At 38.4% G+C, this 12,281-nt stretch overlaps 1 protein-coding gene across 1 annotated transcript in view; it reads right to left on the minus strand.

Moving 5' to 3' along the window:
* Positions 1–621: 621 nt before the first annotated feature.
* SYT14 (synaptotagmin 14) overlaps positions 622–12,281 on the minus strand; it is a 288,413-nt gene continuing 276,753 nt past the window's right edge. Inside the window, exons 5-6 of the mRNA XM_042782518.1 lie at positions 5,723–5,912; positions 622–935 (exon numbers count right to left, since the gene is read on the minus strand). Of these exons, the coding sequence (XP_042638452.1) occupies positions 622–935; positions 5,723–5,912 (504 nt within the window). The remainder of the gene's footprint in view (positions 936–5,722; positions 5,913–12,281) is intronic.

Here is a 12,281-nt window from a genome sequence, read left to right on the forward strand (position 1 = left end):
TCAGGCATTGGCCAGTCCAAATATGCTTCATGGAGGGTGTCAAAACCAAACTCACTGCCATCGAGTTGGATCTGACTCATAGCGACCCCTCCTTGGGTTTCTGACGCAGTATCACTATGGAAGTAGATTGTCCGATCTTCCTTCCGAGGAGTGGCTGGTGGGTTTGAACCGCCAGTCTCCTGGTTAGCAGTCAAGTGCCTTAGGCACTACACCACCAGGGCTCCTATGGATGGTGTGGAGTGTACTAAAATAGTATTGCAACTAAAATTATGATTTTTTTAATCCACTTATAATTTTGATTTTTAATGAAATTACTAGCTCCTCTACTAACGTAAAATGAACTTCAAACCCAAAGCATGTTATTGAAGCTCTGGAAGATTATTATTTTAACAACAATGATACCAGTTCCTCATTTTTCCCAAACTAGCTCTACCAGAGACACATTTTTCTTCATGTATGTAAGCATGAGATGCTCTTTCCACAAAATTGAAAGCATTTTGGTAGAATGTTGAACATGATTCTTCACAGAACAGGTCTTCAAATGGTAGCTAGATAAAAACAGTGATGTAGCAATCAGGAATTATGCTGCCTTTGACTGAGAATGCTTGTTCATCCTATTCATCACGACTCTAACAATGCATGCCATCTACAGACTTGCTGTCCTTTGGACTCTTTCATCTCAGTCCAGTGATTGAGTTCCTCTTCTCCAGAGCTGTTCAGACCTAAAGAAATCCAGCCTATCATCTCTTTTCTTTTCATGCTGCGTTTGTTATACACAGACAGTATGAGTGTCACATCAGAAAGTTGAAATAGGGCCACTTGAAAAACAAAGGTTTCCTTGTATACTGGATTTGGCTGCCCTCTGCGGATGGATGTCTTGCATTTGGACATCTCTTGGCCCATGGAATTCAGTAGAGTTAACTTAACATATGTATCTACAGAAGAGAAAACAACAATATACCACAAATATCATTTGAAACAAACTCAAAACAACTCTCTTACATTTCCTAAGAAGGTTAAGTATTTTTGCATTTTATAAGGATATGGTGTATACCATGTTTAATGGAAATTCAACCAATTCCATTTTAATGTAGATATTTTAAAAAGTATGATAAGTACAGAGAATGCTAAGTAGCCAGAAAATATTTTGGGGGTAATAATATCTTAACCTCACTATTTCTACATTCCAGTTAGAATTTAAAGGTATACCTCATAATCCTTCTCCACCCTCCCACCCCCATCGCTGACCTCCCTCTACCACCCCTGCCCATTTCCATTTAGCTTCACTAAGCAGGACATCATAGCATTAATAAACACTTAGCAAGCTTAATTAGCCACAACACTGTAAAGCATTCCACTGTGTTTTCAGAGAATAAGAATAAACAAACAAATAGAAATGAAGGCAAATGGTGAAGAGGAAAAGAGGAAGACAAGAATGCAAAGATGACATCAAAACAGCTTAGGATGAAATGTCAAAAAAATCTCTGCATGGATGTGGTTTTTAAAACATTTAAGGGCCCAAGTGAAGCCAAATTCATTAAGGGCTCAAAATTTGGCAAACCAAGTAAAACTTTCTCCTGGTTTCATGCAATAGACATTTAATGTACTTTTTGGCTAATTAAAATGAATTCTGTAGGGTCTGTGAAGTTTTAAGGATGATATCTCGAGTATTTTATGAATTATAAAAAAATTGATGTGATGCTTAGTGTACAAAGTGAAATGTAAGAGTTCATTGTCTTATTATTTGGGAGATAAGCTTTTTTTTTTTTAAAACAGATTGTGTTTTCCAATTTTTTAGACTCATGCAAATGATCTTCAGCATGTTGATCCATCATGTGTACTTTGTATCAAAATTTCAATTGATTCTAAAGAAAACTGCAGTATTTTTCATAAAATAGCTCCTTTATTTCTGATATATGAACCAAAATATAATGAATGAAAAAATATAAACTTATATTTTAAAAAGTTTTGCTTGTTTTACAGATATTCTGAATACCATCATCCATAATCAGAGATAAATTCTAAGTTAGTTTTATTTAAAGTACCACAGATAATAAATGTGCAATTTTTTGGAAACCAACATGGTGGACAGCTTCACTGCTGGCAAGTTTTAGGGTATTTTGTTTTGCATGAAAAGACAACATCCAATTAGCCTCTACAGGAACTCACCTCGGATTATATAAACCTGTCCACCTATCAAGTGTTTTAGACAACAGAACAGTCCATCTGACAACAGGGGGTGGAAAGCAGTAAAAGAAATAATGACCAGATGTCAATTGTTGGGTGAGAGAGGGTCAAAGGTTAGAATTCAAGAGGAAACACTGTTCACTGGAGTGGCAGAACACAAAACTTTAGCATTTTAATTCAGGCAGAGGGCTGAACGAAAGGGTTGTTGGGTAAATTTCATGGGATGAGAAAATTTTAAGGTCATTGTGTAATCTTAAACAAAAATTACACTTTTTAAAAGGAGACATCTTTATTAAGATCTCCTCTTAGTCTAAAGAATACTGAACATAGAATCATGCAAATTATCAGACTATAAAAGACTGAATAAAAGTTATTATTGGGTCATTATTATTATTCTAAAATTAAGTTTATCTATATAATATTTAGGATCTCTGGTAGCATAGTGGCTAAGACACTTGCCTGCTAACCAGACGGCTGGTGGTTCAAACCCATCAGCCACTCCTCGGAAGGAAGGTTGGGCAATCCTACTTCTGTAGTGATACTGCCTTGGAAACCCAAGGAGGGGTCGCTATGAGTCGGGTTTGACTCGACGGCACATAACAACAACAACAAATATAATATTTAGTATTTAAAATACTTCTATTACTCACAATGTAATATAAAATTAAATTATCTAAAATAAAGTAAAATAACTCATAATTTTTGCTCTTGAACATTTGTTATTGTTTCTTTGGATAAAATTGGATTACTCAGTCTATAACAAAGTTCAAAAGCTAACAATCTAGGTGTAGATGAAGTGTCACAATCTTATGTAATATATACAGTTTAGAACCAATTGATAAGATTGTCTTATATTTTACTCTATAAATATTTCATTCTCATAATGATTTTTAGTGTTGACTTACGTATACTTACTAATTACTTCCTAGACAACACCATTAACCATCTGATACAGACAATCTAATTCTAAAATAATGGTAATTGTGATAGCTCTGGTAGCATAGTGGCTAAGGCACTTGACTGCTAACCGGAAGACTGGCGGTTCAAATCCACCAGCCACTCCTCGGAAGGAAGGTTGGGCAATCCTACTTCCGTAGTGATACTGCCTCGGAAACCCAAGGAGGGGTCACTATGAGTCAGGGCTGACTCGACGGCACATAACAACAACAACAACAACAACAACTCTTGAACCTAAAATATCCACTCTATGTTATGGATGCCCTAAGCCTTCTTTCTTTATCACAACTTAGTGAATCCACCAGCCACTCCTGGGAAGGACGGTTGGTCAATCCACTTCCATAGTGATACTGCCTCAGCAACCCAAGGAGGGGTCGCTATGAGTCGAGTCTGACTCGACGGCGTGTAACAACAACAACAACAGTGAATCCTTGGGTATTTAGGATAATACTATCTATTCTTGTGCCAAGGTATTCTTCCTTTACTTGTTTATTCTCTGCCTCTTCCCCTCCCCATTTTAGTTCTGATTAGTGTTTCTCTTTTTCTATCAGAGTGGCTAGAGTAGGGGCAGAAAGGCAAACAGTTACTTCATTCTGCTACGTTTTAGCATGTTCAGTTAAATATTTATTTATGTTTTAAAAATTAAACTCTAGCTAGATCAAGAATGACAAACTGTTAGAGCCTGTGGCTAAATGTGACCACAAATAATGTTTTCTTTATCTGGTACAGTGTACAAAATTGTCTGAATCGAAATGTCTTAGGGCAGGGTATATACACTCTTGAGTTTGTCACAGGCCTTACTATGCTCCATATTTTTTGTCTATAAATTTTGCTCATTGAAATTACCTCCTAAGCCATTTGAGTTCCCATTCTAACTGTGTATAAGTGAAGAGAATCATATCACTTTGAAATCTGTTTATTACAGCAATTGCTTCTTTCCTCCCTCTGAAGTTTTCCTTCTGAAATAAGAAAAGCCAAAAAAACCAAACCCACTGCTGTTGAGTCGATTCTGACTCACAGCGACCCCCTTTGGGTTTCTGAGGTGGTAAATCTTTATGGAAGTAGATTGCCCAGTCTTGCTTCCACAACTGGTGGGTTTGAACCACCAACCTTCTGGTTAGTGGTCAGATACTTTAGGGACATAATAATTCCATGCTTCTTTTACGAATCTTTATCTGATTAGAGTTGTACAGTAATCCTGTGAGAGATATGACTTACTTTTACTCAAAGAAACAGACTCAGAGGAATTAGATAGAAATATGAATATAATTTTAGCTTTCTGCTTTGAATTCAGGGATAGACATATTCCCTGACGTATGTAAGAAGTAATGTTTTCAGTATTACTTGGGGGCAAACCAATATATTTTTATGACTTTTTATCTTCACTGAATAAAAACCACTTTACATCCAGAATTTTTAGGACACTTAGAAGTAGGGTAGGCACTTTGGTGGTGTAGTGCCTAAGGGATTTGACTGCTAGCCAGAAGACTGTCGGTTCAAATCCACCAGCCACTCCTCAGAAGGAAGGTTGGGCAATCTACTTCTGTAGCAATACCGCCTTGGAAACCCAAGGAGAGGTTGCTATGAGTTGGATCTGACTCCACCGCAGTGAGTTTGGTTTTTAGTTTTTTGGAGAAGTAGGGTTATTTTATTTCAAGGATGGAAAAAGTTTCCCCACTTTCAGTAATTATTTGATATTTGGACTAAAAGATTGCTTGACACATGTCTGAGAAATCTTTAAGCAAATTTAAGGGACAGTATTGGTCAAGATTTCCTTTTAAATTTTTAGTTTACAGTATTAACAACTTTAGAAAAGTATAAAGAAGCTACTACTTTCCCAGTTTCCATCTTATAGGTATCAACAACCAGTTTTGTAGGTACATTGGGTGACAATTTCTCTGTATTTCCACAATCTACTTGTCATTCCCCCCTGTGCTGGGAGAAATCAAAGGAGCTAGACAGACTGGGCAGGGGTATATCATCTAGCTTTGCTTTCCTAGCATGCAGGGTAAGAGTCAAACTGTTCCTTGCCCTTTTCTGGCTAAGGCAAAGGATATTCCATTTTAGAAGTCTCTGCTGGCAGTACTGGTTTATAGTTTTAAAGGAGAAAATAATGTGAAGAAATAGTTTCTTCTTAAATTGTTAAGAGAAAAAAGGAGAATATAGAAGTAAATATATAACTTCATAGTACTACATGTAGACAGAAAACACAGCATCAATCCTCAGTTATTAAGAGCGATCCACTAGTCCATTAATGTGGACTAGTACTCACTTTTTAAAAACCCTGTTAACTTTTTCTAACATTTGAGTATGATGGCTAGATAGGAGCAATTTATTCTGAAGTCACTATGAAAAATTAAAAGTCCTGTCACCTTACAATTAATATTTTGAATTTTAAATTTTTTCTTCTTCCCAAATGACTGGAACTAGAAAACATGAAACAGATTAGCTGATTATTACAGTATTTCGTTTTGACTGGTTCACACTAAATGATAGAACTGAAGTCCCTAATACCCAGAGTCCCACAAGTGCAGAAAACATTAGAAGTTAAAAAAAAAAAAAAAAAAAAATCACTCACTGGGTGGTCTGTTTGCTGCCAAGTTTTTGAAGTGGCTGCCTTTTATCACTTCTGCTGATAGTCTTCCAGTTGTGGCATTATAAAGCAGGCCAATGAGGATTTCAGGAACTGAGCCATGTTCAAGAGATTGACATGAGGATGTACTTTCACTACAGGACATTTCTGACATGCTCATCTGGGAGTCACAACCCTGTAATCAAAAATGAAATTTTTATAGTATTTTGCAAAAGAGATATATTAAGAGATGTGTTGTTAATGAACTGTTTATTGGCATTAGACAGGTAAATCATAATAAGAGAGTTGCAAGCCAAATTCCCAAAACACCACATTAGAAATACTGTCCTTAGTGTATTTTAATTCCTGGTTCTCTATTCATTATATAGTGGTCAAAGAAATAATAGGAGATGAAAAGGTTTCATAAGTCTCTGTATATTTATATACATATCAGAGAAACTAAACTCCTAAATGTTAATAAACTGTTTATTTTCTAAACTTGAAAAATGGTTGTTTAAAGAATTATTGGCCTTAAAAAATTGATACAGATTTAAATTTAATTACTTTAAGTGGAAATGTACTAGCTTTGTCTTTAGAGAAGAAGATTGTCACCTGTGATAAACAAAATCAAGCCATCTGCTATTTATATACCAACATGTAAAAAACAAAGAGATACAGAAAAGTTGAAAACAAAAGTATAGAAAAATATTTGCCATACAGAAAAAAAGGGGGAGAGAGGACATTACTACATATTCAACAGACACTGAAGAGATAAAACATTAGTATGAACGCTCGTCTCCCAAAATATCTGAAAATGTGGAAGAAATGGAAATATTCCTATAAAAAGATAACTAGCCAAAATGGTTACAAGAATTAGAAAATGAACAGTCTTGAAATAACTGTTGGAGAAATTGAATTTGTTATTAAAAACAAAACAAAACAAAACTTTAGCTCAGATGCCTTCACTAGTGAATTCTAAGAAATAATGTTAGTCTCACCCAAACTCTTACAGATAGTAGAGAAAGAGGAAGTATTTCCCACCTTCCTTTAGGAATCTAGCAAAACCTTAAAACCAACCCTGACAAGGACATTATAAAAAAGAAAAATTACAGAATGCTCTCATTCAGGAAACTAGATTCAAAAACCCAAAATAAACTATCAGCAAACCAAATGCAGCCACACAGAAAAAAATGTACTATATCACAATTAACGAGCTCTGGTGGTGTAGTGCTTAAGGCATCTGACTGCTAACTAGAAGGTTGGGGGTTCAAATCCACCAGCAACTCTGTGGGACAAAGATGGGCAATCTACTTCTATAAAATTTACCACCTTGGCAACCCAAAGGGGGTCGTTATGAGTCGGAATTGACTTGACGACAGTGAATTTGTGAGTTTTATATTACAATTAATAGTTATCTTTAAGTCAATTCTGACTCATAGGAACCCCATGTGTGTCACAGGAGAACAGAACTGCGCTCCACAGGGTTTTCATCAGCTGATTTTTCAGGAGACTGCCAGGCCTTTCTTCTAAGGTACCTCTGGACGGACTTGAACGTTCAACCTTTTTTGCAGCCGTAGGTACTAACTATTAATTTTGGGGAAATTCCAGGAATGCAAAGCTCATTTAAGATTTGAAAAACCAATTAGTATACTCACCACATTAACACACAAAAAAGAAAAAAAAAAGATATCTCAGTAAAAGCACATAAAATGCAACATTTACTCATGAAACAGGAACAGAAAAGAATGTCCTTAACCTCATGAAGAATACCTACAAAGACCCTTTAGCAATGTGACACAGACTAATAGAACAAAAATAGAAAGCCCACACTTCGATCTATGTATATATGGACACATGATTTACACAAAAGCTGGATCTACAAAGCAGTGGGGAAGGATAATCTTTTTAATAAAATGGCGCTTGGATAATTGCTTCTTGTTGTTGTTGTTGTTATGTGCCGTCGAGTCAGCCCCGACTCATAGCGACCCCTCCTTGGGTTTCCGAGGCAGTATCACTACGGAAGTAGGATTGCCCAACCTTCCTTCCAAGGAGTGACTGGTGGGTTTGAACTGCCAGCCTTCTGGTTAGCAGACAGATGCTTTATCCACTATGCTTATCCACATATAAATAAATGAAAATTAACCTGTACATTAAACCACACCAAAAACTCAATCCTAGATCTCAATGTAAAAGGTAAAACAATAAGTCTCCTATTAGTTAACATACAGGACTATTTTCATAATCTCAGGGTAGGGAAAGACTTCAAGAGGACACAAAAGTACTGATCAGAAAGGAATGCCAACGGAAAAAAAAACCAAAACCAAAACCAAGTCATTGCCATCAAGTTCATTCTGACTCACAGCGACCCACTTTGGGTTTCTCAGGTGGTAAATCTTTACAGGAAGTAGACTGCCCCGTCTTCCTTCCACGGAGTGGCTGGTGGGTTTCAACCACCAACCTTCTGGTTAGCAGTCAAATGCCTTAGGCACTACACCACCAGAGCTCCTTAAAGGATCATAAAGGAATAGCTTTGCTAATTTGACAACACTGAAATGAAGCATTTCTGAGATTTAACAGAAACTTTTAAGATAGTGAAAAGGCAAAAACCAAGCAGAAGATATCTGCAGTACAAGATGAACTCATACTCAGAATGTGTAAAGAACACTTAAATATCAATAAGAAAAAGACAAGTCAGTTGTACCAGTTACAAATTATGTACATGATAATTTATGAAATTATTCAGCTAATAAATTATGAAATGTTGCTTTATCTCATTAGTAAACAGGGAAATTGGAATTAAAATCATGAGGATGATTTTAAAAACATGGGATGGCCATAAGTCAGAGGTCCTTTGGCCTTGGGTTACAGGTCTGCCTTTCAGGCCCACTAGGACAGCAACTCTGTTCCCTAGGTTTATGGGCAGCCCTATTCTCCTAGTCCAACTGAGAGTCTACTCTCTCAACATTGGCCAGAGGATCCAGCCCCACCCCCTGGAACTCATGAATGGCAGGCTCACCCTTTGGAACCAAGTTGGCAAAGATCTGACTCTGAAACCTAGGAGGCTGTGGCCCCACTCTTAGAAATCTCAGAAGCCATGCTGCATACTTTGAGACTCCAGAGGTCGTGGCCCTACCTTTGAGACTGATGAGTTATGCTTCCCATTCCCCTTGTCTCTTCAGCTCCTGCTTCCTGGCTTCTTGGTCTCTTGAAGAGGCCAGCTGGCCTCTGCCCTGCTCCAGCAAGTGTTAACAAAATTCTTTAGGTGTACTGATAAGTGCCTGGAGGCACTTCACTCAGCTGGCAAGCCTTGGCCTGAAGGCACTCAGCTCTCTCACTCAGTGGGTCAGCAAGCCTAACTCCACTGAGAAGTGCCTGGAGGCATCCCACTCTGCCAGGAAGCCTCCTGCATGAAGGAACTCAGCTCTCTTGCTCTGTGGGTTGGCTCTCATGGTTCCTGGTTCTGCTGCCACCATTTCCGTGCTGCTGTTTCTCACCATTTGCACCATCTCTGGTGTTACATCTCTCCTCATTTCCTTCTGAACCCTCACCAGAATTGCCTTTGACATCTATAATTCCACCAACAGACTCTTTAAGACAATATAGGCTTTTGCTATTATGCAACCATTGTCGTGGAGTCGGATCCGACCCATAGAGACCCCTCCTTTGGTTTCCGAGGCAGTATCACTATGGAAGTAGATTGCCCAACCTTCCTTCCCAGGAGTGGCTCGTGGGTTTGAACCGCCAGCCTTCTGGTTAGCAGTCAAATCTTCCAGCCGCCTTATAGAGTTAACAAGGGGCAAAGTTATGATAACTTCTTAGCCACAGCCAATCACCCTGAGGGAGTGAGTAGTTGGACCTGTGGGCTCAGGACCATGGTCACAGGGGACATCAAGCTCAATTAGCATAATATACCACACACAAAAACTGTTCTAAATTCTTCTTTGGTGAGTAGCAACTGGCGTCTTAAAAACTTGAAATGGCCATCTAGATGCAACGATGGGTCTCTCCTCATCCAGAACAAAGAAGAATGAAGAAAATCAAAGATGCATGGAAAAAATTAGTGCAAGGGACTAGCAGGCCATGTGATTCTCAGCCTCTACCAACATAAGACCAGAACTAGATGGTGCCTGGCTACCACTGTCAACCACTTGGAAAGGGATTAGCACAGGAGATCTTGAATAGAGTGGGAGAACAATGTGGAATAAAACTGAAAATCATTAAAAAAAAAAAAAAAAAACAGGTTCACTAGTCTCACAGAGTCTTGCGAGACCCCGAGAGTATGGCCCCTAGTTACCACCCTTCAGGTCTGGCCCTGAACTCACTCCTGTGGCTTCCAACCAAACAACAGACAGGCATATGGGGTGAACATTTACACGAGGTAGATACACTCCTTAGAGTGATCAATTGTGAGAGAACAGAAGGACAGTGTTTGCACAGGGAGACAGTCCAGGGGGCAGGAGTACATAGGAAGGAAGGACACAGGGAAAAGGTAGCTACAGGGAGAAGTGGGAGGGAAGAGGACTGTTACCTTGTGGGAACTTGCAGTCAATGTCATGAAACAAAATGTGTATCAAAAACTATATGGAAAATGAATTTGCTCTGTAAATTTTCACCCAAATCACAGTAAAAAATTTTTTTAAAAAAGGAAGTACACATGCACACCCCCCCCCCAAGTCTTGCAGCCCCTACTCGTTGTTTTGTTGTTATATGCTGTCGTGTCGGACCTGACTCATAGCGACCCCTCCTTGGGTTTCCGAGGCAGTATCACTACAGAAGTAGATTGCCTCATCTTCCTTCTGAGGAGTGGCTGTTGGGTTTGAACTGTCAGACTTCTGGTTAGCAGTCAAGTGCCTTAGGCACTACGCTACCAGAGCCCCCCCCTACTCATTACCCAATCCCCAAACCACTTCTATATTTTAAGTATCTACTAGAGAAGCACTCTACTCTATCAGTACCACATTCTGTCTTAGTTATATAGTGCTCCTATAACAGCAAAACCACACTTGGATGGTTAACAAACAGAAACTTATTCTCTCACAGTTGAGGAGGCTAGAAGTCTAAAATCAGGGCATGAGCTCTAGGGGAAGTCTTTCTCTCTCTGTCGCTCATAGTTTAGGGGGAAGGTCCTTATCTCCTCTCAGCATCTGTGGTATTCCTTGGAGATCTCTGTATTTCTTTGCATCAATCTTCCCTAGCTCTAGGAAGTTCCCAGTGCAAGGATCCTGGGTCAGAAGGATGCATGCACGACATTCTTGGCTCTTCTTTCTTGGTGGCAGTAGGTCCCTCTTGTTTGCTCTTGTCTCTCTCCTTTTATCTCTTGTAAGATAAAAGGTGATGTAGGCCACATTCCAGGGAAACTCCCCTTCGATCAGGTCAAGGCTGTGACATGAGTAAGGATGTTGCATCGTACTCGAATAGTCTTAAAACTGACTTGCTGATCACATCAGATCACATCATAGGCGATGATTATATCATTGCCTCACTCGCAAATTACGTTATTACATAATTGCCAAACCACTGAGAATTATGGCCCAGCCAAGCTGACACATATTTTTTGGGGACACAATTCAATCCACGGCAATACTATCCCTTGATATAACATGCAATTTAAAATTTTAAAGGTGTTTTATATAAATATTCAATTTTAAATCTACTGTTATCTATCAAAGTGATGAAGAAGAATTAACACATACCCGGGAATTGAATTAACTCATTGGACTAATATTCACAAAGATAGAATCTTGTATTTTCAAATCTAACTGAACCAAAGAGTGGAAGACCAAAAGGAATATGCATCCTATATTCCTAAATCATGGGTACACAAAACACATAGTTTGGTATGTTTTCATGACAGTTGGAGGAGAAAACATAATTTTAGTAAGCTTCAATTAGGATATATCATCACTTATGAAAATAGTGTCAAAAACATGCTAGAGCACATTTGGTGCTTTTGCTACGTTAGGCTACTATACTCGCAGCATCTGTTAGAACATTGTGAAATACATCTTTCGTAAAATCGTATTTTTCAAATTAAATAATTTAACCTACTGTCAGATATTAAGATGTGAACCTAATATTTTCTTATCAACACAGAGGACAAACTGCCAATTTTGAGCAACAGAGGGATGCACAAAATCATGGAATAAGGCCTTTCCTGCTCATAAGGAAAACCGCCAGCTTCCCTCCCCACTTTACTGCTGCACAGGGAAATCTTCTTGCCTCCAAGCCCGACAAAAAAGCAAGAGTGTTAAGATACTGAGGGATCACGTTTTTTTTTTTTTTTAAATAACAAATCTTCAGTTCATTTGAAGCAATTTGATTTCAAAAACCTTAAGTTACAGCACTCACAGGGAACAGTTAAACAATAAAAGAATGATTGGAAGTACTGCAGTTTTGCTTGTTTCTAACACTGTCATGGCTTCATTCAAAACACAGTTGCACAAAAGTATTCAAAAATTGCTAAGAAGAGAGGCGGGGCAAGATGGCGGACTAGGCAGAAGGATTGCACAGACCCTCTTCAACAAAGAAAAGGGAAACCAATTAACACAGACACAGAAGATAATCT

Source organism: Orycteropus afer, unplaced genomic scaffold (assembly GCF_000298275.1).
Source record: "Orycteropus afer afer isolate SDZICR_OR568_19922 unplaced genomic scaffold, OryAfe1.0 scaffold00013, whole genome shotgun sequence".
NCBI classification, from domain to species: Eukaryota; Metazoa; Chordata; class Mammalia; order Tubulidentata; family Orycteropodidae; genus Orycteropus; species Orycteropus afer.